The 25690-nt window shown below is 42.1% G+C and overlaps 1 protein-coding gene across 1 annotated transcript in view; it reads left to right on the top strand.

The window, feature by feature from the left end:
- The first annotated feature begins 386 nt into the window (after positions 1-386).
- Tshr (thyroid stimulating hormone receptor) overlaps positions 387-25690 on the top strand; it is a 114229-nt gene continuing 88925 nt past the window's right edge. Inside the window, exon 1 of the mRNA XM_052185303.1 lies at positions 387-605. Within this exon, the coding sequence (XP_052041263.1) occupies positions 436-605 (170 nt within the window). The 5' untranslated portion in view covers positions 387-435. The remainder of the gene's footprint in view (positions 606-25690) is intronic.

Below are 25690 nucleotides of genomic sequence, written 5' to 3'. Positions count from 1 at the left end.
GGAGCCTTGTTTGGGTGGGTTCCCGGTCGGCATCGCTCTTAAAGGCTGCTCAGTCGGGAAATGTGTCTTCAGGAGTTCAGAGACCAGGAGAGAGGAAGGCGTGTCTAGACTTTAGAAAGAACTAATGGGTGGCAGGGAGGGGACAACACGGGGACCAAGGTTGGGTGTTTCAGAACAGAAGGAGTTGCAAGGCTGAAGTGCAGCGAGCAGGCTTGTTTGGATGGAGAGTTGCCTAGGCAAGCGGAGCACTTGAGAGCCTCTCCTTCTCCCTCTCCAGCGTGCTCTCCAGAGATGAGGTCACAGCCCCCTCGGAGCCCTCCCCCTCCCTCCCTCCCTTTCCCTCCCGCACCCCGTCTCTTCTAGCGTCAGACGCAGGGCACTGAGAATGTGGCGACAGCGCGCAACGATGAAGTAGCACGGGAGGTCCCTTGGAAAATGAGGCCAGGGTCCCTGCTGCAGCTCGCTCTGCTGCTCGCTCTACCCAGGAGCCTGCAAGGCAGAGGGTGTGCGTCTCCACCCTGCGAGTGCCACCAGGAGGACGACTTCAGAGTCACCTGCAAGGAACTCCACCGAATCCCCAGCCTACCGCCCAGCACCCAGACTCTGTGAGTAGCCAAGCCCCCCACCCCTGAAATTCATGGTGTGTGATGGGGTGCGCGAGAATGTCTGGTCCGTCCCTGTACAAATTCAATCTCCTGTGCTTGGGAAGGTCGTCTGTGCTACTGACACAGGGGAACAGAATCCCTAACAAAACTTTGGTACAAGATACCAATGGGAGCTGTGCTTTCTAAAGAGTTAACTATTGTGTCTATGTTGGGCCAACTCCTGGTGCCCATCGGATTTTAGTTTCACTTCAGGTAATAGTAAGACATAAAAATAAATAAAAACCACCTTAAGAGTTAACTTTTAAAACTTATCTTAGAAAATACAATTGCTTTTCTCCCCCAGTTCCCCTGCAAGCATTCCTAGGTAAGAAATTATCTTGACCATTTGACTTATCAAATAATTGTTAAAAGCTTGATCAGAGATGGGCATAGTGACTCTCAACTTTAATCCCAGCAGTTGAGAAACAGAGGCAAGTGAATTTTTGTGAGTTCCAGGTCAGCTTGGTCAACATAGTGAGTTCCGAGGTATCCAGGGCTATGTAGACAAACTCTGTCTTTAAGAAAAGGGGGAGAAAAAAAACGTAATCAGGAGCCCATCAGAAATGTACCTTTGGACTTCTCAGAGCAATCCGATCTCCCCTTTCTTCTGAAGTAGTTTCCTACATGTGTGTGTCCCAACCGGGTTTAACTAGGTTGCTTACAGAGCGTAAATGACGATGTTATAGGAGAGCCTGAGCACCTTCCTGTGATGAAACCACAGAAAGAAAATGTCTCTCCTGCCCAAGGAGCCAAGGAACCATCAATCTCCTATGAGCCCCCAGGTAGGGGTGGAGGCCTTGTGAGTCCTTACCCACTCCATGACAAGATGCTGAAAGGTGCAATCGTATTCAGGTCATGTGCAGGCAATCACAGCTTCTCTCAGTTCACAGCCACGTCATGTCAAGACAGTGTTCTGCCATCCTCCAGTCTTCACTGGGAGTGTTTGAAGAACCCTCTGGTGTGTAACAAAAAACCCTCACTTAGCTGCATCCATTAGGACGCTAAACAAGCTTGGCTTGGCTGTTTTATATATTGCTAGCATGCTGAGGGTATTCTGCCTTAGCATGATCTACCCGTGTACTATGGTTGTGAGAGTGAAGCCCGTCTCCTCTTTCTGCACTGCCCATACGTGGTGTCTATGGTGGTGTCTATGGTCTTCTGAATGGGAAGGAGACAGTTACGATGTAGCTCTGCATCTTTTCCTTACTTGCCTCTCCAGAGAGGCACAGTGACCCTCATTATAGCAGAGGCTGTGATGGGGTTTGGGGGAAATGCTATCCCTACTGTCTATGGAACATTTAACCATCTTTGATATGCAGGAAGCTTGAGAATTCTTACTGGAGAATTACACTAGGAAACCTAGATAAAGCAAGAGAATGTAATTACAGATTCTGGCACATACAGCCAATGAGATAGATGGCTTAGTGGGTAAAAAGAGCTTGTCCCACAGCATAGCAACCCGAGTTTGATCCCTGGGATCTATATGGTGGAAAGAGAGAACTGGCTCTCACGAGTTGTCCTCTGACCTGCACATGAGCACCATAGCACACCTCCCAATAGGTAAATGAATAAAAAATGAATATCTCCGTAGGATTCTCTGAAAAGTAAAGAGCAAAACACCACCAACAACAACATTTGGGCACATGATTATAGATGATAGTGCCTCCGAACCAAGCATGCCAAGCTGGGCCTTCTCTCGTCTATTCAGAAGGCTGCCAGGTGTGGCTCAGAAGATCGCCATGTGTTGCCTCTGCGAAAGAGGACAGCAGTCTGTGTTTGTATGCTGACTCACTTTGCCTTGTCCTTTAGCCCAGAGCACGATAGAGCAGGATGCCTGGCACTGTCGCCCATCCGTTTCATGGTGGCAGCAACGACCACCTGTACTGACTGGCACATCGTACATTGTCTCGGGTCTTGAGCTTCAGGGCAATAAAGGGTTTGTCTACCATGCGGACGTGTGTTCTGAAATGCTGTTGCGATTGTTTTTTTCAGGTTCAGGTTTTAACTGTTTGCATGCTGCACCTAAGGGTTACATTGGTAACTATCTCAGTGTTTTCTCAGCCAAACAAGGGAGTTCCACCCTCAGGGTTTGGTGGCAGCTTTCCATCTGCGTTTTTTTGCCGCTCGGCATGCTGAAATGGGTGATGTCTTTAACTGAAATTAATTTATTTAGTAAATCTCATGCTTCTGTTAGAGATGGAAGGTTGGATATGCTATATAATAGGTGGTGACCAGGAAACAAGACAGAACAGGTTTAAAACTAACAAGATGGCGGGGTAGGCCATGGTCTACAATGCCTCTACCAAGGCTGCTTCTCCTACTGTTAAGGACTTTAGCTTTTTACTTGTAGATACTGAAGTGACAGCAAATGGGTTTCTGCCCCTTTACTGCCTGCCATTGTTTGACTTTTAGTAGAACCATGTTCAAAATACTTTGGATATCCATGTCCTGCAACTACTGACTTCATTAGTGCTTCCCAGAACTGGCTGTTCTTCCAAAGAGCCCAGGTTCAGTTCCTCATAGTGGCTCACAACTGTCTGATATAGTACTGTGGTGGTTTGAATAGATTTAAGGCCCTAGACTCATGTGCTTGAGTGCTTAGCTCATAGAGAGTGGCACTATTAGGAGGTGTGGCTTTGTTAGAGTGGGTGTGGCCTTGTTGGAAAGAAGTGTGTCACCCTGTAGGTGGGCTTTGAGGTCTCCTGTGCTCAGGCTCTACCCAGTGTGGAGTCTAATCTCCTCCTGGTTGGCTGAGGGACTTAGTCTCCTACTGTCTTTGGATCAAGATGTAGCTTCAGTACAGAGTCTGCCTATATGATGCCATGCTTCCCACCATGATGATAATGGACCGAACTTCTAAAACTGTAAGCAAGCTCCTTTATAAGAGTTGCCTTGGTCATGGTGTCTTCTCACAGCAATAAAATCCAATCTAAGACAGAATTCCTCTGACAATGGAGAAAAGCAGATACCCAAGATATGGAGACTCCTCCAAAGCAGCCAAAGCAAGTGGGACATTTCTTGGTCAACCCTGGCTTTTCTCTTTTTAATTTTTCCCACCACAGGAGCACACAAATGTTAGATGGTGTCATGTGGTTCCCAGGACTAATGTCCAAGAGCCTGTATGTTACTATGGCTCTACTAATTATCCCAGAACTTGACTCAAAGAGGTGACTTGAGTGTCTAGAATGCCAGGCACTGAGGGAGGACTATGGAGTAGTTAAGAAGGCAGCAATAGAGTCACTTAACAGCCCAGTAACATCATAGAGCAGGATCACTGGCATCCTCCTCTGTCTTCAACATGTATGTGGATACACACTGGTCCCTGTGCACACATGTACACATACTCCAGAAGCTGGATGTTGAGATGATGGGTGGCAGGCCTCACTGAAGCTGTCTGTTGTAGCTGGGGGTTCTTTTTTGTGTGCATGCAAGTGCATGTGTAAATTTGCATGTGTGTCTGTGAGCACATGTAGGTACATGGGTGTATGTGGCTTCATATGTGCATGAAAAGCCAGGGACTATGGCAAGTAGCATATTCAAACACCTGAATCTGCAGTTATTAGTTGTTTCCATTTCTGCAAACAAGCGCTGGCTAGACTGAAGAGTAATTCTATTTTCTGATATCATTTCTGACTAAACAGTAAGCATAAGCTAATTCACAGTGCTCAAAAAAACACCGTTAAATAAATTACTCGCGTGCAAATGTCATTGGACAATTTGTCATCAAGATACTTTGTTTCCCTGTCAAAGCTAAGAAAGTACATCTGTGAATCAATCTATTTGATTGTGTCATTGAAGAAATGTCAGACTCAACTGTGTGGATTCTGAAGAACTCCAGACATTTCAAAACAAAATTCTTGTTAAGCTGTAAAGCAGGTTCTTGTGATTTTTAGGCACCCTGTGAATATTATTCTGGATTTTTCTAATACAGTCTTAAAGAAAATACTTTTCCATCAGAATACATCAGAAATTCAAATATTTCATCATTGCCTTAAAACAAATATCCCACATTGCTTTTGCACCTGAAAAACTAAAGTAGATGTGATCTCTCCAGTGATATAGTACATTAATATTTGGGCTTATCTTTTTCAGGCATTAGGCTAATTTTGCCCATTTCGGATGTTAGAAATACTCAACTCCCCAGAGAAGATTAAAACAGCCTTTTCTACACAGAGGTGCTGTCAGTTTGTATCTTGTTACTTCAGTCATTTTATAAAGCGAGGAACCAGAAAGCCAGTTTTGGAAAAAGTCTTTGCAGATAGGATCTAAGCAACGGATAATGGGGACACTTCTAAAGGGGAAACTGTAACGGATAAAAGAGGCAGTCTTCTGAAAGGGAACTGTAATGGACTCTAGTTGGGTAGTTCTCCTCTCAACAGCCTCAAGTGCTTCTGGGTTTATGAACACAGTCTGTAGAGTTAAAAGAAAAAAACAGAAACAGAAATTCTACCTTTAAAATAAACAGGGGCTTTGTTGTTTTTGTTTGTTTGTTTGTTTGTTGTTTCTAGAAACAGGGTTTCCCTGTGTAGCCTTGACTGCCCTAAAACTCTCTCTTGTAGACCAGGCTGGCCTCAGACTCATAAAGATCCACCTGCCTTAAAGTTATGTGCCATCATGGCCTATAAATAAACAGTATTTTATTGTAGCTGATTCCTTCCCTTTCTTCCTCTCGTCCCCTCCCCTCCTCTTTCCCTCCCTCCCTCCTTCCTTTCCTCTTGTTTCTCCAGTAAATATTTATGTTAAGCCTAGTCTCACATCAGTGATACATACTAAATGACCTCCTTGACCTTCCATTAAAACAGGAAAACAGCTCAAATGGTCAGGGAAAGGCAGAGTAAAATACAAAGAATGGCAGGAAGAGGAGAAATATAAAGATGGGGGAGGCAATAGAAAGGCTGGAAGTTGCCTTCAAACTGTCAGAATCAGCATGTAATAAGGATACATGCTCCACTATGTTCATAGAAGCCCTATTTATAATTGCCAGATGCTGGAAAGAACCCAGGTATCCCTCATCAGAAGAATGGAAGCAAAAAATGTGGTATATCTACACAATGGAGTACTATTCAGCCATTAGAAACAATGAATTCATGAAATTCTTAGGCAAATGGATGGAGCTGGAGAACATCATACTAAGTGAGGTAACCCAGTCTCAAAAGATCAATCATGGTATGCCCTCACTAATAAGTGGATATTAGCCTGGAAAATTGGAATACCCAAAACATAATCCACACATCAAATGAGGTACAAGAAGAACGGAGGAGTGGCCCCTTGTTCTGGAAAGACTCAGTATAAGGCAAAACCAGAACAGGGAAGTGGGAAGGGGTGGGTGGGAGAACAGGGGGAGGGAAGGGGGCTTATGTGACTTTCGGGGAGTGGGGGGCCAGAAAAGGGGGAATCATTTGAAATGTAAATAAAAAAATATATCGAATAAAAAAAGAAAAAGAAAAAACTGTCAGAACCAATTTCTGCTACCCTCTCCTTGGTTTGTAAGTGGCCATTTTCTTTCTTGGAAGCCCAGGTGGTAGAAAGCTGAGCTCATTGGTCTTATTTCTTATTTTAAAGGAACTGAGTCAGTCACAAAAGCAAAAGCTTCATGACCCAATTATAACCCAAAGCCTTCACTTCCTCAAAATGTCACACTGGAGACTCCAGCTTCGACCTCGTGAATTTATTGAAGGGGCTCGGGTATTCAATCCAAATCAGAAGGACCTCATTGAAAAAGCGACAGTCAAATAAAGTCCTAAATGAAATAAATGGGGGAAAGAGTGAGCCAGGCTCATATCCAGGGGAATAAAGTCATGAAGAAATGCAAAGATTCCCCGAATGAGAGTTACAATGGACAAAAATGTACAGGTCACACTGAGAAACAGAAGAAGCATCCTGGCTGAAGCAGAAGGAATAAAAGGAAACAGAGTCCTGGAGAACACATCATGCTGAGCTCTGTAGGTTGCTATGCATAACCTAGAGAGTATTATAAGATGTATATCATGCTCACACACATACAAACACATCCATACTTTCCCAATGAGTTAAGATGCTTTTTTATTTTATACAACCTCCACCCCATCAAAAAAACTGCAAAAGCCGACCTACATTTCACTAGGATTTCCTTGACTGATGAGCTTGTCAGTCAAGTAGGAGCTAGTGACGGCTTGTACCAGACAAAAAGCAGGGAGGGTGAGAGAGAGAGAGAGAGAGAGAGAGAGAGAGAGAGAGAGAGAGAGAGAGATGGAATCTGAGGGTTTTTTTTTTTTTAAAGGTAAATCCAACAGGATTTCCTAAGACTAAGTGGTCTTAGCAAAAGACAGGACCTGGTAGTATCCTAGCCTGGGTTCTTATGAAAGCAAATTATGCATGCATAATCCGAGAATTCTTATGGAGACTGATTCCAGAGAATAGTGGAATGGGTGGGGAGTTAGCAACTAGTGTGACCCAGTGATTGTTCACAGATCCCAGGAGCTTACAGAGAACTCAGGATTCTAGCTGTAGAAAGGGGGATAAAGAAGAACGTAGCCTGGGGTTCTTGTCCCTGACAGATGGGGGTGCGGGACACTGACTCTGCCAGTCTTCTAGGTTTCTTGATCACAGAAAGTGAGCTATCTGCTGGGCTATCCAATTCCTCAGTGTTTGCTTTCTGAAAATTGTTATAACTTTATGAAAATTATTTCAGTTGACTCTCATTTTAACAGTTTTTGGGTTGGCTTGGCTTTTGTTTAATTATATATAGCGAACTCTTTCCACAATTTTTATTGGTTATTTTATTTATTTACATTTCAAATGTTATCCCCCTCCCCAGTGTCCTCTCCATAATACACCTATCCCCTCCCCCTTCCTCAGCATCTATGACAGTACTCATCCACTACCTACCCACTCTTGCCTCAGTGCCCTAGCATTCCCCTATACTGGTGCATCGAGCCTCTACATCTGATGCCCACCAGCAAAGCCATCCTCTGCTACAATTGCAGCTGGAGTCCTGGGTCCCTCCATGTGTACTCTTTGATTGGTGGTTTAGTCCCTGGGAGCTCTGGTTGATTAATATTGTTCTTCCTATGGGGTTGCAAACCCCTACAGCTTCTACAGTCCTTGCCTTAACTTCCCCATTGGGGTCCCCGCACTCAGTCTGATGGCTGGCTGTGTATATCCGCATCTGTATTGGTCAGGCTCTGGCAGAGCCTCTCAGGGGACAGCTATACCAGGCTCCTGTCAGTAAGCACTTCTTGGCATCAGCAATAATGTCTGGGTTTAGGGACTATATCCCCAGGTCAGGCAGTCTCTGGATGGCCTTTCCTTCAGTCTCAAATCCACTCTATGTCCCTGTATTTCCTTTTGACAGGAAAAATTCTGGATTAATACTTTTGAGGTGGGTAAGTGGCCCATCTGTCAACCAGGGGCAGTGCCTATCCAATGAATATGGTGTGTACAGGTTCTATTTCCCCTTTGTTGACTATTTTGGCTAATATGCTCCCTGTTGGGTCCTGGGAACCTCTTGGGTCCCTGGCATCTGGGACTTCCTAGTGGCTACCCCCAGTTACCCCCCCACACACTGCTACCCACCTACGTTCAAATTCCTGACCCTTTGTACTTCTCCCCCATCTCCTCCCATACGGAAACTGCCCCCCTTTTTCCCTCCTCCCCTCTCTCCCTCCCAGATCCTTCTCTCACTCTACTTCCCAGAGATTTATTTTCTTCCCCCTTCTGAGTAGGACTGTAGCATCCACACTTTGGTGTATTGTGGGTATTCTGAACTTCTTTTTTGGCTAATAGTCACGTATCAGTGAGTACATACCATACGTGTTCTTTTGTGATTGGATTACCTCACTCAGGATGATATTTTCCAGTTCCATCCATTTGCCTAAGAATTTCATGAAGCCATCATTTTTAATAGCTGGGTAGTACTCCATTGTGTAAATGTACTACATTTTCTGTATCCATTCATCTGTTGAGGGACATCTGAGTTGTTTTCAGCTTCTGGATATTATAAATAAGTCCGCTACGAACATAGTGGAGTGTGTGTCCTTGTGATATGCTGGAGAATCTTTTGGATCCTCCCAGGACTGATATAGCTGGGTCCTCAGGTATAACTATTTCCAATTTTCTGAGGAACTGCCAAACTGATTTCCAGAGTGGTTGTACCAGCTTGCAACCCCACCAATAATGGAGGAGAGTTCCTCTTTCTTCATATCCTCGCCAGCATCTGCTGTCATCTGAGTTTTTGATCTTAGGTTGTTTTGATTTGTGTTTCCCTGATGACTAAGGATGTTGAACATTTCTTTAAGTGCTTCTCAGCATTTGACATTCCTCAGTTGAAAATTCTCTGTTTAGCTCTGTACCCCCATTTTTAACAGGGTTATTTGGTTCTTTGGAGTCTAACTTTTTAAGTTCTTTGTATAGATTGGATATTAGCCTTCTATTGGATGTAGGGTTGGTAAAGATCTCTTTTCCCCAATCTGTGGATTGCCTTTTGTCCTATTGACAATGTCAGTCTTTCAGAAGCTTTTCAACATTTCTTTGGTTTGGTTTGGTTTGGTTTTTTGAGACAAAGTGTATATGTGTAGTCCTATCTATCCTGGAACTTGCTCTGTATACCAGACTGGCCTTGAACTCACAGCAATCCACCTGCCTCTGCTGGGATTAAAGATATGTACCACTGCTGCTCAGCCATACTATTTGTGTGTGTGTGTGTCTTTGTGTGTGTATAGGTGTGCATATGAGTGTGCACACATGGAGGAAGCAAAAGGTCAATATAGGTGTGTTCCTTAGTTGCCATTTATTTTTATTTTTTTGAAATAGAGATTTACTGAAGCTGTGGCTCACCAGTTCAATTCAGCTGGCCTGACTGGACCGCACGCTCCAGTAACAGCCTGCCCCCACCTCCCCACAAATTGGATCACAGCTGTATATTCCATGCTGAGATTTTTGTGTCTCTGCTGGGCACCTGTGTCATGTTTGTACCACAAACCTTACTAACTCTTGACTAACTAAACCATTGCCCCAGCCCCCATTTTAATAATTTTTAACTACAGCAAGAACTAAATGTCCTTTTCTTTACTCTCTTAAGACTCACCACCAGCCTGTTTCCTTTCTTCAATGGTGTGTCTTGCATCTGTGCCCTCCAGACCCACAGTGTGTTTTCATAAACCCATACACCTCACTTTTTACTCAGAGGTTATATAAGGCTGGTGTGTAACTCTAAGTTAGATTTTTACAATAAGACCTGGAAATACCATCTTTCTTCTCTTTTATATTATCACTACCAGTGAAGAAGTCAGAACTCAAGCACAAACCTCCTGACAGGAATCCAAGGTGTTCTTCATTCTAGATCTATCTTCCTAAATAGAGCTTGTTCTGTAACCATATGCTTGACCCAGGGAGTGGAACTATTAGGAGGTGTGGCCTTCTTGGAGGAAATGTATAACTGTGGTAATGGGTTTTGAGACCCTCCTCCTATCTATCTGGAAGCCAGTCTCTCCTAGCTGCCTTCAGAACAAGAGGTAGAACTCTCAGCTCCCCCAGCACCATGCCTGCCTGGACGCTGCCATGCTTCCTGCCATAATGATAATGGAAGAGTGGCTTCCGGTACGTAGGAGAAGGGTCTCAAAGTCCATTCACCACAGTCCTCCAACAAGGCCACACCTACTCCAACAAGGGCACACCTCCTAATAGCGTCACTCCCTGGGCCAAGCATATTCAAACCACTACACTACTTTTTTTGGTTTCTTTTCCTACCACCCTTCTCTATCTACCCCAACATTAAGTAGACAAGAAAGAAGGTTAGATGGGAAAGGGAGAGTATATCTCTTTAGACTACTTTGTGCTCATTAGAGTCAAGTTCCTTAGGCAAGCCCTATCCTCATCACCAGGACATCTCCAACCAGCAGCTATAAACTACAATCAGGAGCAGTGCTCTCTCTCTCTCTATCTATCTCTATCTCTATCTCTATCTCTATCTCTATCTCTATCTCTATCTCTATCTCTATCTCTATCTCCCTCCCTTCCCCAACCCCTACCCAGCTCTGGCATTTCATACCTTCTGAAGACTCCTCAGAATTCCAAACATAAACTATCTTAAGCTAGCAAAGCCACACCCCTACCAGAGCACAAGACAAATCACAGTCAGCTGCTATGGGCAGTCTGAAGCAGCCCCATAGCCCACTGGGATTAAAACACAAACATATTCACATAACATTACTGGGTTTTTAAAGAAACCCAAATTCTCACATTATTCTCTCCCTCTTCCTCCCCTCACTTCTCTCTCTTTCCCTCCTCTCTCCTCACCAGCTCTGTCTTCCTTCTGCTCTCAGCTGTAAAACTTGCTCTGCAGTCTCACTGAAATTTGCTAAGTAACAGCACTTGCTACATTCACAATATTGTCTGATTATCACTTCCATCTGGTTTCAAATATTTTGCTCTGCATCATAAAAGAAGAACCTACACTAATTAGTCAGGCCTTCAGCCTTCATTCCCTGCCCCTCTCAGCCCTTGGCAACCGCTAATCAGCTGCCTTCTCTGTGGTTTTACCTCTCTAAGACGTTTTATATAAATAGATGCTGAGGATGTGTCCTCTTGTGTCTTGCTTCTGTCGCTTAGAGTATCATCACATTATAGAGATGTGGGTGTGAGAGATTACACAAGTGACCCCAAGAAGAATTGAATGTAAACAGGCCAATCTGATCACATTACTTTCCAGATTTTTTTAACACATCAGCATAGAAAGTGACCCCCCTCAAAAATCTGTGTCTCAGTATCTTACCATAGACATAAAAATACAAACATTGATTTTCAGATTTCTATTTTCAGAACCTTAAGGACCAAACTCCTTTCCAATATTAAAAAAGTCTTGAGTGCCCATCTTGTGAAGTACAGTATTTTTAGCCACTTGGCAGAAGAATTGTGTAAATTTGCTGCTTCTGGGCTTCATGGCAATGTTAGGCAAGGAGATGGTGTAAGAGGAAGACAAATGCCATGGTCTATGACTCTTTAATGAGTCAATATTCATGCAAAAGGCCTTTTTCTGTTATAGAGAAACTGAAAAGCAAGCTGTATCCACTTCTGCTGGGGTTTTCTATAATAGTTTGGCTTCTACGCCTCATTTTATATCTGTATTAAATGTTTAGACATTATTCCAAGGAAAACATTTATTCTAAGAATGTTATTTGATTTATTACTTTTTATATTTATTTATTTTATGTGTCTTCACGTGTATGTATATGCACTATGCATCTGCTTGGTGTGCACAGAGGTCAGCAGAGGGCTCTGGGTCCCCTGGAACTGGAGCGATGGGTGATTGTGAAACACCTTGCACTTGCTGGGAATTGTACCTGAGACCTCTGGAAGAACATGTATACTGGCCCAACTCTCTGTCCCCCTTGAAAAGAAATTTTACAAATTTAAATGTGAGAAATATGTTGCTCTTCTTTTTGTCTTCTTTTGTTTGTGTGTTTGTTTTATTTTGATTTAGTGTTTGAGACAAAATCTTACTACATTACAGGCTCAAACTCATTTTGCAAATCAAGCTGGCCTTGAATCCAGACACCTGCCTGCTTTTGCTTCCTTAGTGCTTAGATCAAAGAGGTATGACAGCACTCCTGGTCTTTATCAGTGCTTCTGTCGCCAATGTCTTCCCCCACATTCCTTCCTTCTTAGAGGAAGAAGGTGTAAGATCAAATTCTCAACTCCTCTAGGTTTCTTGCTTACTTACTTCACAGGTTAAACTCAGTAGGGAAGACCTGTGAGACCTGCAGTACCCTCCCCCTCATGTGGTTATAAGGAACCCAACACTGGCAGCAGCCATCCCTCATAGCACTTCTTAAGTAGGAAATGTCCCACAGACTCATGTGTTGAACTTCTGGCCCCTGGATGGTGGTATGATTTTGGCAGTTTGGGAAACACTGGAAAGTAGCTCCTACTGAAGTGAGTAAATTATTGGAAGTATGTCCTTGGAGAACGTACCCTGTATTCTTTTATTTCTGCTTTCAGTTCGCTAGGAGCTAAAAATGTCTCCACCATGTTATATACACCGTCTGCCATGACGTTCTTTCTGTCTGAGTGGATGGGGCCAAGCGACCACGCACTGTACCCTCTGTAATCATAAGCCAAAATAAACCTTTCCTCTCAGACCTTCTCTCGGGCATTTTGTCTCAGCAATGACAAAAGCAACTCCATTCTCAGCTGGTAATGCAAGTTTGGAAAGTTCAGGAAACTTTAGGAAGCAGAGTCTACCTGTAGGCACTGGTTCTCAGCCTTTCTAAAGCTAAGACTTTTCATTGCAGTTCCTCATGTTGTGGCAATCCCCCAACCATTAGATTATTTTGCTGCTCCATAATAACTGTAATTGTGCTGCTGTTATGAATCATCATGTAAATATCTGCTATGCAAACTCAAAGGGGCCAAGACCCACAGGTTGAGAATCACCACACTGGCGGCATGTCTCTGAAGATTGTACTAGTTCTTGCCCTGTTCCTTTCTCTTCGCTTCCTTTCTGCCAGGAGAGCAGTCTCCTCTTCCACAGAATGTCTCTGCCATAATATTCTGCTTCACTGTGAACCCAGAATCAACAGAGTCAGTGACCATGGGGAAAATCTCTGAATCTGTGAACCAAAATATGGCCTTCCCCCATTAGACACTTTACCTTGGATATTTTGTTACATCCCTGAGATAAGAAACTAGATAGCCTAGAATGTGCCTTGACTACAGGTCAACCGTTATGGGAATAGTGGCTACAGGTTAATTGTTATCCCGAACAGCGTCAGATCTAAGAGATTGTGCCATCCAGCCTCATGTAACCTTCTTTTCTTTTTTCGAAAAGCATCTTCTTTTATAGAAAAGGGAAGTAAAAACATTATATGATAAAATTGAAGATTTACATGGAAAATATTTCTGATAAAATAGAAGAGATATATAGAAAAACATGTTAAAATTGACAATTTTCATGGAAAATTAAAGAGTAAATTTGTAGACAAAAAACATTTCTAAATTAATTGAAAAATGAAGTAGAAACATTTTATGATAGAATTGAAGATTTACATGAAAAATATTTCTGATAAAATTGTAGAAAGATGTAGAAAAACATGTTAAAATTGAAGATTATCATGGAAAATTTTATTTAGATATAATAATGGTAGGCATAAAAGTATTCCTAAGTTGATTGAAAGTGGAATAATAAACATTTTCTGATAAAGTTGAAGATTTACATGGAAAATATTTCTGATAAAATTGAAGAAATATATAGAAAAACATGTTAAAAGTAAAGATTGTCATGGAAAATTACACAGATAAAATAGTAGGCATAACAATAATTCTAAGTTGATTGAAAGTGGAATTATAAACATTTTCAGGTAAAATTGAGGATTTATATAGAAAATATTTCTGATAAAATTCAAAAAATATATAGAAAAACATTAAAATTGACTATTTCATGGAAACTTATACAGATAAAATGGTAGATATAAAAAACTTTCTAAATTAACTGAAGATGGAATTAAAAATATTTTGTGATAAAATCAGAGATTTACATGGAAAACACTTCTAATAAAATAGAAGAAATATATAGAAAAACATGTTAAAATTGAAGAATATCATGAAAAATAATGCAGATAAAATGGTAGACATAAAAAATCACTGAATTCCTTTCATTGAAAGAGGAATTACAAACATTTTCTGAAAAAATTGAAGATTTACATAAAAATATTTCTGTTAGACTATGTCTTTTTATTGGGAAATTGGGTCCATTGATGTTAAGAGATATTAATATATAGTGATTGTTGCTTCTTGTTATTTTTGATGTTATTCTTATGTTTTTGTGGATATCTTCCTTTGGGTTTGTAGGAAGAAGACTACTTTCTTGCTTTTTCTAGGGTGTAGTTTCCCTCCTTATGTTGGAGTTTTCCATTTATTATCCTTTGTAGGACTGGATTTGTGAGACAATATTGTATAAATTTGGTTTTACGATGGAATATCTTAGTTTCTCCATCTATGGTGATTGAGAATTTTACTGAGTATAGCAGTCTGGGCTGGCATTTATATTCTCTTAGGGTCTGTATGACATCTTCTCAGGATCTTCTAGCTTTCATCATCTCTGGTAAGAAGTCTGGTGTGATTCTGATAGGGCTTCCTTTATATGTTACTTGGCCTTTTTCTCTTACTGCCTTTAATATTCTTTCTTTGTTTAGTGCCTTTGGTGTTTCGATTATTATGTGCCGGGAGGACTTTCTGTTCTGGTCTAGTCTGTTTAGAGTTCTGTAGGCTTCTTGTATGTTCATGGGCCTCTCTTTCTTTAGGTTAGGAAAGTTTTCTTATATAATTTTGTTGAAAATATTTGCTGGCCCTTTATGTTGTAAATCTTCATTTTCTTCTATACCTATAATCCTTAGGTTTGGTTTTCTCATTGTGTCCTGTAGTTCCTGGATGTTTTGGGCTACAAGCTTTATACATTTTTCATTTTCTTTGACTGTTGAGCCAATGTTTTCCATGGTATCTTTAGCACCTTTCTTCTATCTCTTGTATTCTATGGTTGATTTATGACTCCTGAATTCTTACCAAGGTTTTCTATCTCCAGAGATGTCTCACTTTGTGATTTCTTTATTGTTTCTACTTCCACTTTTAGATCCTGAATGATTTTGTTCAGTTCCTTCACTTGATTGTTTGTGTTTTCCTATAATTCTTTAAGGGATTTTTGTGTTTCCTCTTTAAGGGCTTCTGCCTGTTGACCCATGTTCTCCTGTATTTCTTTAAGGGATTTTTGTGTTTCCTCTTTAAGGGCTTTTACCTATTCACCCATGTTCTCCTGTAGTTCTTTAAGGAAGTTACTTAAGTCTTTCTTGAAGCCCTCTATCAGCATCATGAGATACAATTTTAAATCCAACTCTTGCTTTTCCAGTGTGTTGGGGTATCTGGGACTTGCTGTGGTGGGAGAACTGGGTTCTGATGTTGCCATGTGGTCTTGGTTTCTGTTGGTAGGGTTCTTATGCTTGCCTTTCACCATCTGGTTATTTCTGGTGCTAGTTGGTCTTGCTGTATCTGGCTGGAAGAACTTGTCCCTCCTGTGGGCCTGTAAGCCTGTGTCTGTACTCTTGGGAGACAAACTCTCTTCTGGCAGGGTCTGTGCACAGAAGGCTGTGGAGCTGCTCAGCTCCCCAGTGCAAATGGCAGCAGGAAGACTTCCATCCCAGATGCGCCACTGATCATATGCCTTGTGCACTCCTAGCTGTTCCCCTCCAGAGTGCCTCATGTAACTTTCATTGTGAATATCACATCAATTTGTAGAGGTTAAGCTTCCATGCAGAGACCATTCAGTATCTGCCTGGCATCACAGCAATAGGAGCTGTGCCACTTTATTAAGAAAGCATTTGTCCGACTCACAAAAGAAGCTTTATAAAGATTTTACAAGAATGAGTTTCCCCTTTCAAAGATAATCATCCCTGAGAGTTGTCATCCACAGGGGGATAGTAATTGAAATTCTCATTTGCAGGTCTCAGTCCTAATAGAGCCCATAAATCCACAAGAATTTATCTGCTCAGTGTCAGCGTTTGGCTAACAAGCCTGATGGTGTTTCCAGATCCTCCAGATGCCTGCATTTAATGCTTGGCTTGGCTTCTTATGTAGCATAACCAAACAGGCATTTCACAACCACTCTCAGTCCCTGCAATCTGAAACAACACAGCCAGAAGCTCTGACATGTGTTCCACGAAGCATGAAAGAATTCATTAAGGCTCTGTCTGTTTCAGTTCTGTGCAACAACACAGGGTCTGATGTCCTTATGAGAATTTCTCTTGGCACCTCACAGAGAGTCTGGGTCTCAGGACCAAAGCAAACAGGGTAGCTTGGAGAAGCTATGGCAATACTGTCCTGTATATGTATCTGACACCTTCATATTAACAGCAGCAAAATGGAGAAGGAAAGATATTAGACATAAATCTACGTTGCCTAGATGTCACGGTGACAACCAGAAGTTTCCCACCTAATAGCGAAAGTTATTCTATGAATATTTAAAAGTATTACCAGTGAAGTGGTTAGGGCCAGTTTGCTCTTTCCAAATAGAAGTTAGGGGCACATGAGATGTTACTCCAAGGCTGGCAGTTATGAGCCCTTGAGTGCTCACGATCCAGTGGCTGGACTGGCAGACCTAAAGACATTATACTGAAACCTCCAAAGTGAGGCGCTGAAAGATGTAGGCTTTGAAGAGGAAAGGCACTCAAGTTGAAGGCTTATCACTCTGGACCTTAACTAGCAACATGTTTCTCACCCTACTCGCCACTACCATCACATACACGTTTAGCAGCTAGTCTGATCCTTGGTTTGACAGAGAGTTACAGTTATAAACAGCAGCTTGCAGAATCACGTAGGTACCACTCGCTTGCGTTACAGCCTTAAACAGGCTTCAGGCACCAGGACCTTCAGCTCTAGAGTGTTAGCCCTTGAGACTGGTTAGCGTTTCTGTTCTTGGGCCAAGGATGTCTGAGACCCTTGATTCTTCAGGGTTGTGGTTCACTTAATCTCTCTCAGTGACTAAAGGTCTTTCCCTGTAGCCTCAGCATTCTCTCTGCTTTCTTTCTGTGTCCAACTTTTTTGTAGCTGCTGATGTCTCTTCTGGCTGTTGTTGCTCTTCCAACTGCTCTTAGAACATCAGCTGTCCATCCTTACTATTGTTGCTACTGTCATCCTTAGGGACAGAGCCTGAGCCTTAGCAACTCTAACAAGCCAAGCTCACCTACCCACTCAGAACATGCCAATGGAACAGGCAACTAACAGTGAAGAGCAAAGAAAGGAGATTTATTCAGTGCAACCACAGAAGGAGGAGGAGGAGGAGGAAGAAGAGGAGGAGGAGGAAGGAGAAGGAGAAAGAAAGAAAGAAAGAAAGAAAGAAAGAAAGAAAGAAAGAAAGAAAGAAAGAAAGAAAGAAAGAAAGAAAGAAAGAAAGAAAGAAAGGAAGGAAGGAAGGAAGGAAGGAAGGAAGGAAGGAAGGAAGGAAGGAAGGAAGGAAGGAAGGAAGGAAGGAAGAAAGAAAGGAAGGAAGGAAGAAAGAAAGGAAGAAAGAAAGGAAGGAAGAAAGAAAGGAAGAAAGAAAGAAAGAAAAAGAAGTATGTCCAGTGACTTTCCAAGTCCATTTTTTATGTCCTAACATGAGGTTTAGGCTTAACTAGATAGCATGAGGTGGGCTGGAGAGATGGCTCTGTGGTTAAGTGCACTGGCTGTCTTCCAAGGATGAGGCTTCAATTCATCCCCATGGAGGATCATGAAAGTCTATGACTCCAGTTCCAGGGGATCTGATGTCTTCTTCCTTTGTAGGCACTACACACACATACAGGCAAAATACCCATATACATACAAATATTTAGGAAGGAAAGGAGGGAAAGAGGGAGGGAGGAAGGAAGAAGGGAAACATAGCTGGCAGAGAAGTACTGGCCACGATGTGGGCCTGTCCATCACTGACTCTGCATATCAGCTTCCCTGTTTCCTGCAAGGTCTTCTGACAAGGTGTTAGAGTTGCATTAAAATATTTCCTTGGTAGACTTTTATCCCCTCACTGGTACTGGGGTTTTAGTCTTTTCCTTCTCCCCGCATGAGATTCCTGGGAAAATTCCAATTCCCCGGGGACCATTGTTTCAAGGGTCTGATTGCCAAAAGGAGTGCACAAGTGTCTCTTAAATCTCCATTCCTGCCTACATGTTTACACTGCCTGTAGCCACTGCCACTAACCCACTGCAGTCCTCTTCTATAGTCCTCTGTGCTACCAGGTTGGTCCTCCTGCCTTACTTAATGCTAAGAAACAAAATCATTCGGGGACAGGCTTTATTGAGCCTAATGTTGCAATGCCAGGGGTCAATACAGAAGAGCATTTCTCAGCTGACCCATACTTTACACTCAGCAGCCTTCATCTGCAGCCAGAAGTGAGCATGACAACTACAGCAAATCTACATGCTCACAGAGAACTGTATATCAATTATAGCACATTCCCTGGTGCAAACGAAATAGTGTGTTTGTAGAAACTGAGGTCTTCTCTGGGCCACTGAGGGAAGCACCCTTCCTCCTTTGCTTGGGTGAAAATAATGACAGAGTTGTGTGTATTGACCCAAAAGACTGGCCCAAGATGCTTGAGACAGCCACCACTGCAATGTAGCTTTCTCAAGCTTTCATAGCAACGGGGCCAGTATGACAGAAGGCAGTCCTTCTGCCATAGTCCTTCAATTCAAGTCAGCAGCAACACTAGCGAGGGAATGTCCTAACAGCTCTCCATCATCCCAGCCTCCAACATCATAACTCATTTAAAGGAAAAGACACATTTAAGAGGGCCCTAGCAATAACGGCTTATTACAAATAGTGTCATATCTATATTTAACAGTTCTCTAACAATGTTTAATGTTTATGTTATCACCCCTGGAAGTAGTGGATGATGCCTGTAATCTATCTCAAAGAGTGATTGACATACAGTGTTAATAGCAAGGGAGATTATACATTCAGAGAGTTTTAATCAGTCACGAGCTTTTTACCAAAGCATTTAACCGTGCTATAGGTTGTCTTTGGTATCTGTTAAATGAAAATGATAAAGTGGTTCAGGCCTTCAAAGGTTAGGGAAGCCTCTTCAATATTCAGCATGCTTCTTACTCAGCAAAGATGGAAAGTCCTGATTTGATGAATATTTTGGTTGTCTCCTGGCTATCAAAAAAAAAAAGTAATCCAAACAGCTAACTTTGTTAAAGATGGACTTGGAGCGAAACATACAGTAAAAAATGGAAAACAAAAACAGAACCTGACTACTAAGCCCCCAAATTGATCGCTTCCTCCTCCACCCTCCTAAAGCTCGCCTGCCATTTCCACTCTTCCTTGCTCCTCCCCCTCTCATGGCTCCTAAGGAATGCTGTCTTCTTGATGATTTTCTTTCCCATTCACCCCTTACATAGTGCGACCCGGCTCTTACCCCGTTACTCAATTGAAGAACTTCTTGCTAAAGTTCCTGCAACATTTGTTGCAAAACCCAAAGGACATTTTTAGATTCTTTCCCAGTTTGAATATTTGCTGGCTTTGTCCTGCTTACAGCTTGCCCTGGCCTCATCCGCATCCTACCTCTTGTCCCCCCTCCCCACGTCCCCACCCCAGTACCTCAGTGGAGGCTGCTGAGGTTACTGATATACAATGAAGAGACATGTGGAGCTGCTTCAGTGTGCCAACTGCACAGTGCACAACAGTGTACAACAGGTAGCTGTACATTAAGTGGACTCCAGCAGGGTGCTCATCCTCATGACTGCCACAGTCCACCCCTTGCTATGGAGATCTAACTCTTCATATACATTTGAGAAAGATTGCCCAGGCTGCCAATGGGCTTTTCTTACCTAAAGGAATCTTAGAGTTGTTTGGAGGAAAACAGGTAGAGTTGTTGGGGGGGAAGGGGGGACACGTGTGCATGCACACAACTCTAACCTGCTGCTGCAGTTAGTTTGAAGCCCAAAATTAGTACTTTCACCTCTCTCCCAAAGCTCAATTCTAAATATTCCCCAGTTTCCACCTTTCCTAGTAATGAAACCAGCTAGTCATAAGATCAAGGCACTCATTGCCAAAGGTTCTGCAACTAAAAGTAACATATGCTAATTAATCCAGGACCACTGCATTGGTCTGTTGGTAGTGAGGTACAGCGGGTGTGCCAAGTGGATCTTCTGAGCTGCTATAATAGAGTAACAGCAGCCTGTTGCTTCTTCCTTAGAGTCTGTAATTCCTCATAAGAAGTTAACTACTGTAATCTTCTGGTCTCTGTTGATAAAATGTCTGGAGTGCTCAGATCATGGTATAATTTGTAATTCCATGTAGAGTATGGAATGATAGGAATAGAAAGATCAGAGTCCTCCACTACGTTGTTGGCTAGAACGGCGAGTGGGAGCACTCCTACTTCAGCCCTTTGATTCCTAGATTTGTATTCTTTCTAATGGGGAAAGAACATCTCCGGGAGAGTCTGAGAGTCAGTGGGTAGCCCACACAATGGCACCCCAACACAGAACACTATAACCTACAAATTGACACCTCCATTTTACCTTTGAACTTCTGCATTGTGTGATACTTGCTAGAAGCAGAAAAGAGAAATTCCTGGTGGCAAAACCACTCCTTTATCTTCTCTAAGTATATTTGACACTTGGCTGCTGTGCTTAGGATATCCTACAACTATAGATCAGACTCAGAAATCGCCCCAGACACCGATATTCTGTGAGGGTCTATGGGAAAGAGACACAGACAGCCAAAGTAAGAGTTTACAGCAAGGTGGCAAAACACTGTCTCTTCTAGAAAAAAGATTGTGATCTACTTAGGGGAAACGTGACAGCTATCTCTGTGGCTGACTTGACACTTTTAACTGGGAGAGCATGCTGTTGGCACCTTTGTTGCCACTGTGGCTGACATTCTGTCAATGAATTAGTTGGATTAACTCTGCGAGTGAGAAAGATTGGCAAATACTAGCCTGCTGAGTCACCCTTCATTGGCCGTTCAATGATTTTTCTATAGTGGCTGCTTTTGAGTGTCAGATAAAATATGATACAAAGTGAATGAAGAGCTGACCACTCTTCCAGAGGACCCGAGTCTAATCCCCATAGCTGATACAGCTCTCTCAGAACCTGCATAAAGATAGAAGAAAAGAACCAGTACCATAAAGTTGTGTTAGGAGTTTGTAGTGGCTATTCCTGGTTGTCAACTTGACTATATCTGGAATGAACTACAATCAAGGATTGGAAGGCTCACTTATGATCCTAATCTGGAGGCTCAGAGATATAAGTTTCTGACCTGGATCTTGGCATGGAGATCTTGAAGCATAGTGGCTCTGAATTCCAGATTAAGACAAGATCTCCAAGTTCAAGATCATCTGGATTTAAAGGAGTGGTGGCACACGCCTTTAATCTGGGCCACACCCTCTGCTGGAGACCCATATAAGGACATTAGAAGAAGGAAGACTCACTCACTCTTCCTTGCTTGCTTGCCTTGTGGGACTGAGCAACTGCCAGATCCTTAGACTTCCATCCACAGCTGCTGCTGACCATTGTTGGGGAGTTGGACTGCAGGCTGTAAGTCATCGATAAATTCCCTAACTATAGAGAGACTGCCCATACATTCTGTAACTCTAGATAGAGAACCCAGACTAATACAGAGTTCAACTCTTAACACAAGCTCCCTACCACCTGGAACTCTAGCTCCAGAGAATCTGACACCCTCTTCTGGTCTCTGGGGATGTCTACACACACAACATACACTTACTCAGACACACATACTGGAAAAAGGAAAAAAAACTTAAATCTAAAAGTACAATTTTTTCCTAAATGCTGTTGGTTTCATACTCTCCTAAAGTCAAAAACTAAGTCAAATCATAATGTTGCCGTCTATGATTTTTTAACACATCGCTTCAGAAGGTAAGCAATAACTTTGGCACCTTCATGAAAGTTCCCTTACCGGTCTACTGGGCCCCTTAGTACCAGCTTTTCCTTGTTATTGAGTGCTTTCCTCTCAGTGCATTTTCTCAAGCATCCTCTATCCTCCCAGCAATGGTAACCCCTGGTCCTTCTAATAAAGGCACTTGGTCTCTTCTTCAGTCAAGTAGTTTGCAGTTCACAATTTCTTCATCTGTTAAGTTTCCTTTGAATCAAGCAGAGCAATTCTAACCTTCCCAGGTGCCATTTCCAACATAATACTGGTTGCACAGAAAGCAATTTGCTGCAGCTCTTTGGCTCTTGCTTATTGTCTGTGTTTATGATTGTTGGTTGTCCTGGTTTTTTTCCTGGTGAGCCTCGAGTATTGCTTGTTCTTCTACACAGGCACTTGACAATTGGCTCTGTTTTCTTCTATTAGTTATGTTTTAACACTGCTTCAAGCCTTATGCGACATCCCACACCTTTTCAAAATACAAAAATAAAATATGATTGCAACCCACACTTTAATTTGACAGGACAGTTCACTTGTGATTCCTCGACCAGGTGTCTGAGCTCTGGGAGCTCTCTGTTGCCCCCTGCTGGCAAGTGGCAGACTGGCGAATGGATTATTCCTGGGGAAACGTTTTGTTTTGTTTTTTTAATATTTTTATTTTCTATATTCTTTGTTTACATTCCAAATGATTTCCCCTTTCCCAGATCCCCCCTCCCCATATGTCCCATAAACCTTCTTCTCTCCATCCATTCTCCAATCACCTCCCTCCTTTTTCTATGTCCTTATATTCCCTTCCCATGCTAGATCAATCCTTTCCAGGATCAGGACCCTCTCCATACTTCTTCATGAGAGTCATTTGTTATGCGATTTGAGCCTTGGGTATTCAGAGCTTCTGGGCTAATTAATATCCACTTATCAGAGATTGCATTCCACGTGTATTCTTTTGTGATTGGGTTACCTCACTTAGGAATGTATTTTCCAGATCAAACCATTTGCCTAAAAATTTTGTGAATTCATTGTTTCTAATTGCTGAGTAGTATTCCATTGTGTAAATATACCACATTTTCTGTATCCATTCCTCCTTTGAGGGGCATCTGGGTTCTTTCCAGCTTCTGGCTATTATAAATAAGGCTGCTATGAACATAATGGAACATGTGTCTTTATTGCATGCTGGGGAATCCTTTTGGTATATGCCCAGGAGAGGTATAGCAGGGTCCTCCGGAAGTGTCATGTTCAGTTTTCTGAGGAACCGCCAGACTGATTTCCAAAGTGGTTGTACCATCTTACAGCCCCACCAGCAGTGGAGGAGTGTTCCTCTTTCTCCACATCCTTGCCAACACCTGCTGTCTCCTGAGTTTTTGACCTTAGCCATTCTGACTGGTGTAAGGTGAAATCTCAGGATTGTTTTGATTTGCATTTCCCTAATGACTAATGATGTTGAGCACTTCTTAAGGTGCCTCTTGGCCATCCGAATTTCTTCATGTGAAAATTCTTTGTTTAGATCTGTACCCCATTTTTTAATAGGGTTATTTGGTTCCCTGGGGTCTAACTTCTTGAGTTCTTTGTATATATTGGATATTAGCCCTCTATCAGATGTAGGGTTGGTGAATTTCCTTTCCCACTTTGATGGTTGCTGTTTTGTCCTTTTAACAGTGTCCTTTGCCTTACAGAAACTTTGTAATTTTATGAGGTCCCATTTGTCAATTCTTGATCTTAGAGCATAAGCTATTGGTGATCTGTTCAGGAACTTTTCCTGGGGAAACATTGTTACTAGATGTAATTACCCTTCAGGTTCTCCCTTCCACCCTCACTCACCTCTCACTGATACTGTTTCTTCATTTTCTATTCATTTATCATCTGTGTTTAGAATGACTTCTGAAGATCCCATAACTCTACCAAATTTTGGGATTACATAGATACTTGGGATTTTTGGTGGTGATGGGTTATTTTGATTTGTTTGGGAGGTGTGTGTGTGTGTGTGTGTGTGTGTGTGTGTCTGTCTGTCTGTCCGTCCATCTGTCTCTGTGTGTCTGTCTTGTCTGTCTGTCTGTCTGTCTGCGTTCTGGGTTATTCCTGTTATTTGAAAATACTGCTCTTCTTATTCATTTTCCCATGGGACAATTATTATAAGGACTAGAAATTATTTCAAAAGTTATCTGTCCTAAAGCTTCTACAATTTTGTCTTTCTACTAAGATTTTTCTGGAGAATTTATTTCAAATGATGCCAGAACATTCTTATCTTGTATATCTGAGATATGTCATAAATCTGGGAGGGCTGGAGAATCAGCCAGAGTTATCTGTGTATACTGCTTTTACAGAGGACAAAAATTAAATTCCCCACCCTCATACTGGGCAGATAACAACTGCCCATTACTCCAGTTCCAAAGAATCCAACATCTCTTGACTCCTGCATGCATGTGAAATACCACACCCCCCAACACACATAATCAAAAATTAAACACTTTTAAATGAAGCTATGAATCTGTATTTTAACATATACAATCATGTAAGATGTGAACTTGGAAAATGTAAATAATACTAACGGGCAAACACTAAATGTTAGCTGTTGGGAGGCAGAGGTGACACTGACTACAAGGTCATCATTAGCACCTCATGTGTTCCCTTAATCCTTTACAGCATGACTGAGGAAAATCCCAACTTCCTTATTTTGAAAAAAATTCAGGTCTTGTCAATTTGAAAAAGAGTTGAAGATTTTTCTTAAAGATCATCTCAATAACAAGGGTTAAGAGAAAGAGAGATGTTCTGAAAGAAAGACATTCAAATATTGCTGTAAGAGTAAGTAGGGAAAGATACACTCAACTGTGGTCGTGGGCTCACTCAGTTTATCCACTTAACTGTGTCGTAGCATTAGTCACATCCGCCATTTGAATGGATCTCAAGTTTCATCTCAAAAAGTTGCTAAGGAACCTTTTTCTCTTTTCTTTCCATTTAGACAAGTAAGGTTATAACATGGTTCCAGAAACGCCATGGATGGAATAATCGTCTTACAGGGTGGACCCAGTAGCTCTTACGGTTGCATAAAGACTTAGTACATATCCTATCTTTATAAAGGGGTTTCCAGTGAGAGCCCCAGAAAATTGTGAGTTAACAACTGGGAAACAAGAAAAGGCATCAAGCAGTTGTGAATTGTGCTGAAATTATTACCTTACTGCTGGTGAGAGGCTTCGACAAGTCTCAGGGCGAGGTCCTTTCCTGTCTCTGTGCCCATAATTTTCCTTCTTTTTGTCCTGCCTTACTGAAGAGTAAGATATTCTTTCTCTTCCTCTTGGGTTCCCTAAACTGCCTCTCACAAAATGTCCTCTATTCGGATTCTTGAGGACACACACAGACATGATGTCAATGCCTTTTAAACCTTTCTGCTGATCTTACTATCTGGTCTATCGAGCATGGGGTACCTCTGATCTGATTTCATTTCTCTTAAGGGTCTTTCTTCTCTTGACATGGGTTATGTTCATTGCCTGGAATCCCTGATAGTCTTGGTGCTTTCTTAGTGGTTCCTGCCTCTACCATCATAGGCCTCAATCACCCAAGACATTCCTCTTGACTTTTCTGTCTATATTTTCTTCCTTGGAAATTTTCTGCGGACCAACAAGCTGCTCACATAATACTCTCAAGCCATATTTCAATCTAGCCACAGC

This window comes from Apodemus sylvaticus, chromosome 6 (genome assembly GCF_947179515.1).
Source record: "Apodemus sylvaticus chromosome 6, mApoSyl1.1, whole genome shotgun sequence".
NCBI lineage: Eukaryota > Metazoa > Chordata > Mammalia > Rodentia > Muridae > Apodemus > Apodemus sylvaticus.
Note: the sequence above shows the minus strand (reverse complement) of the source record. Positions and strands in the feature narration are given on the sequence as shown.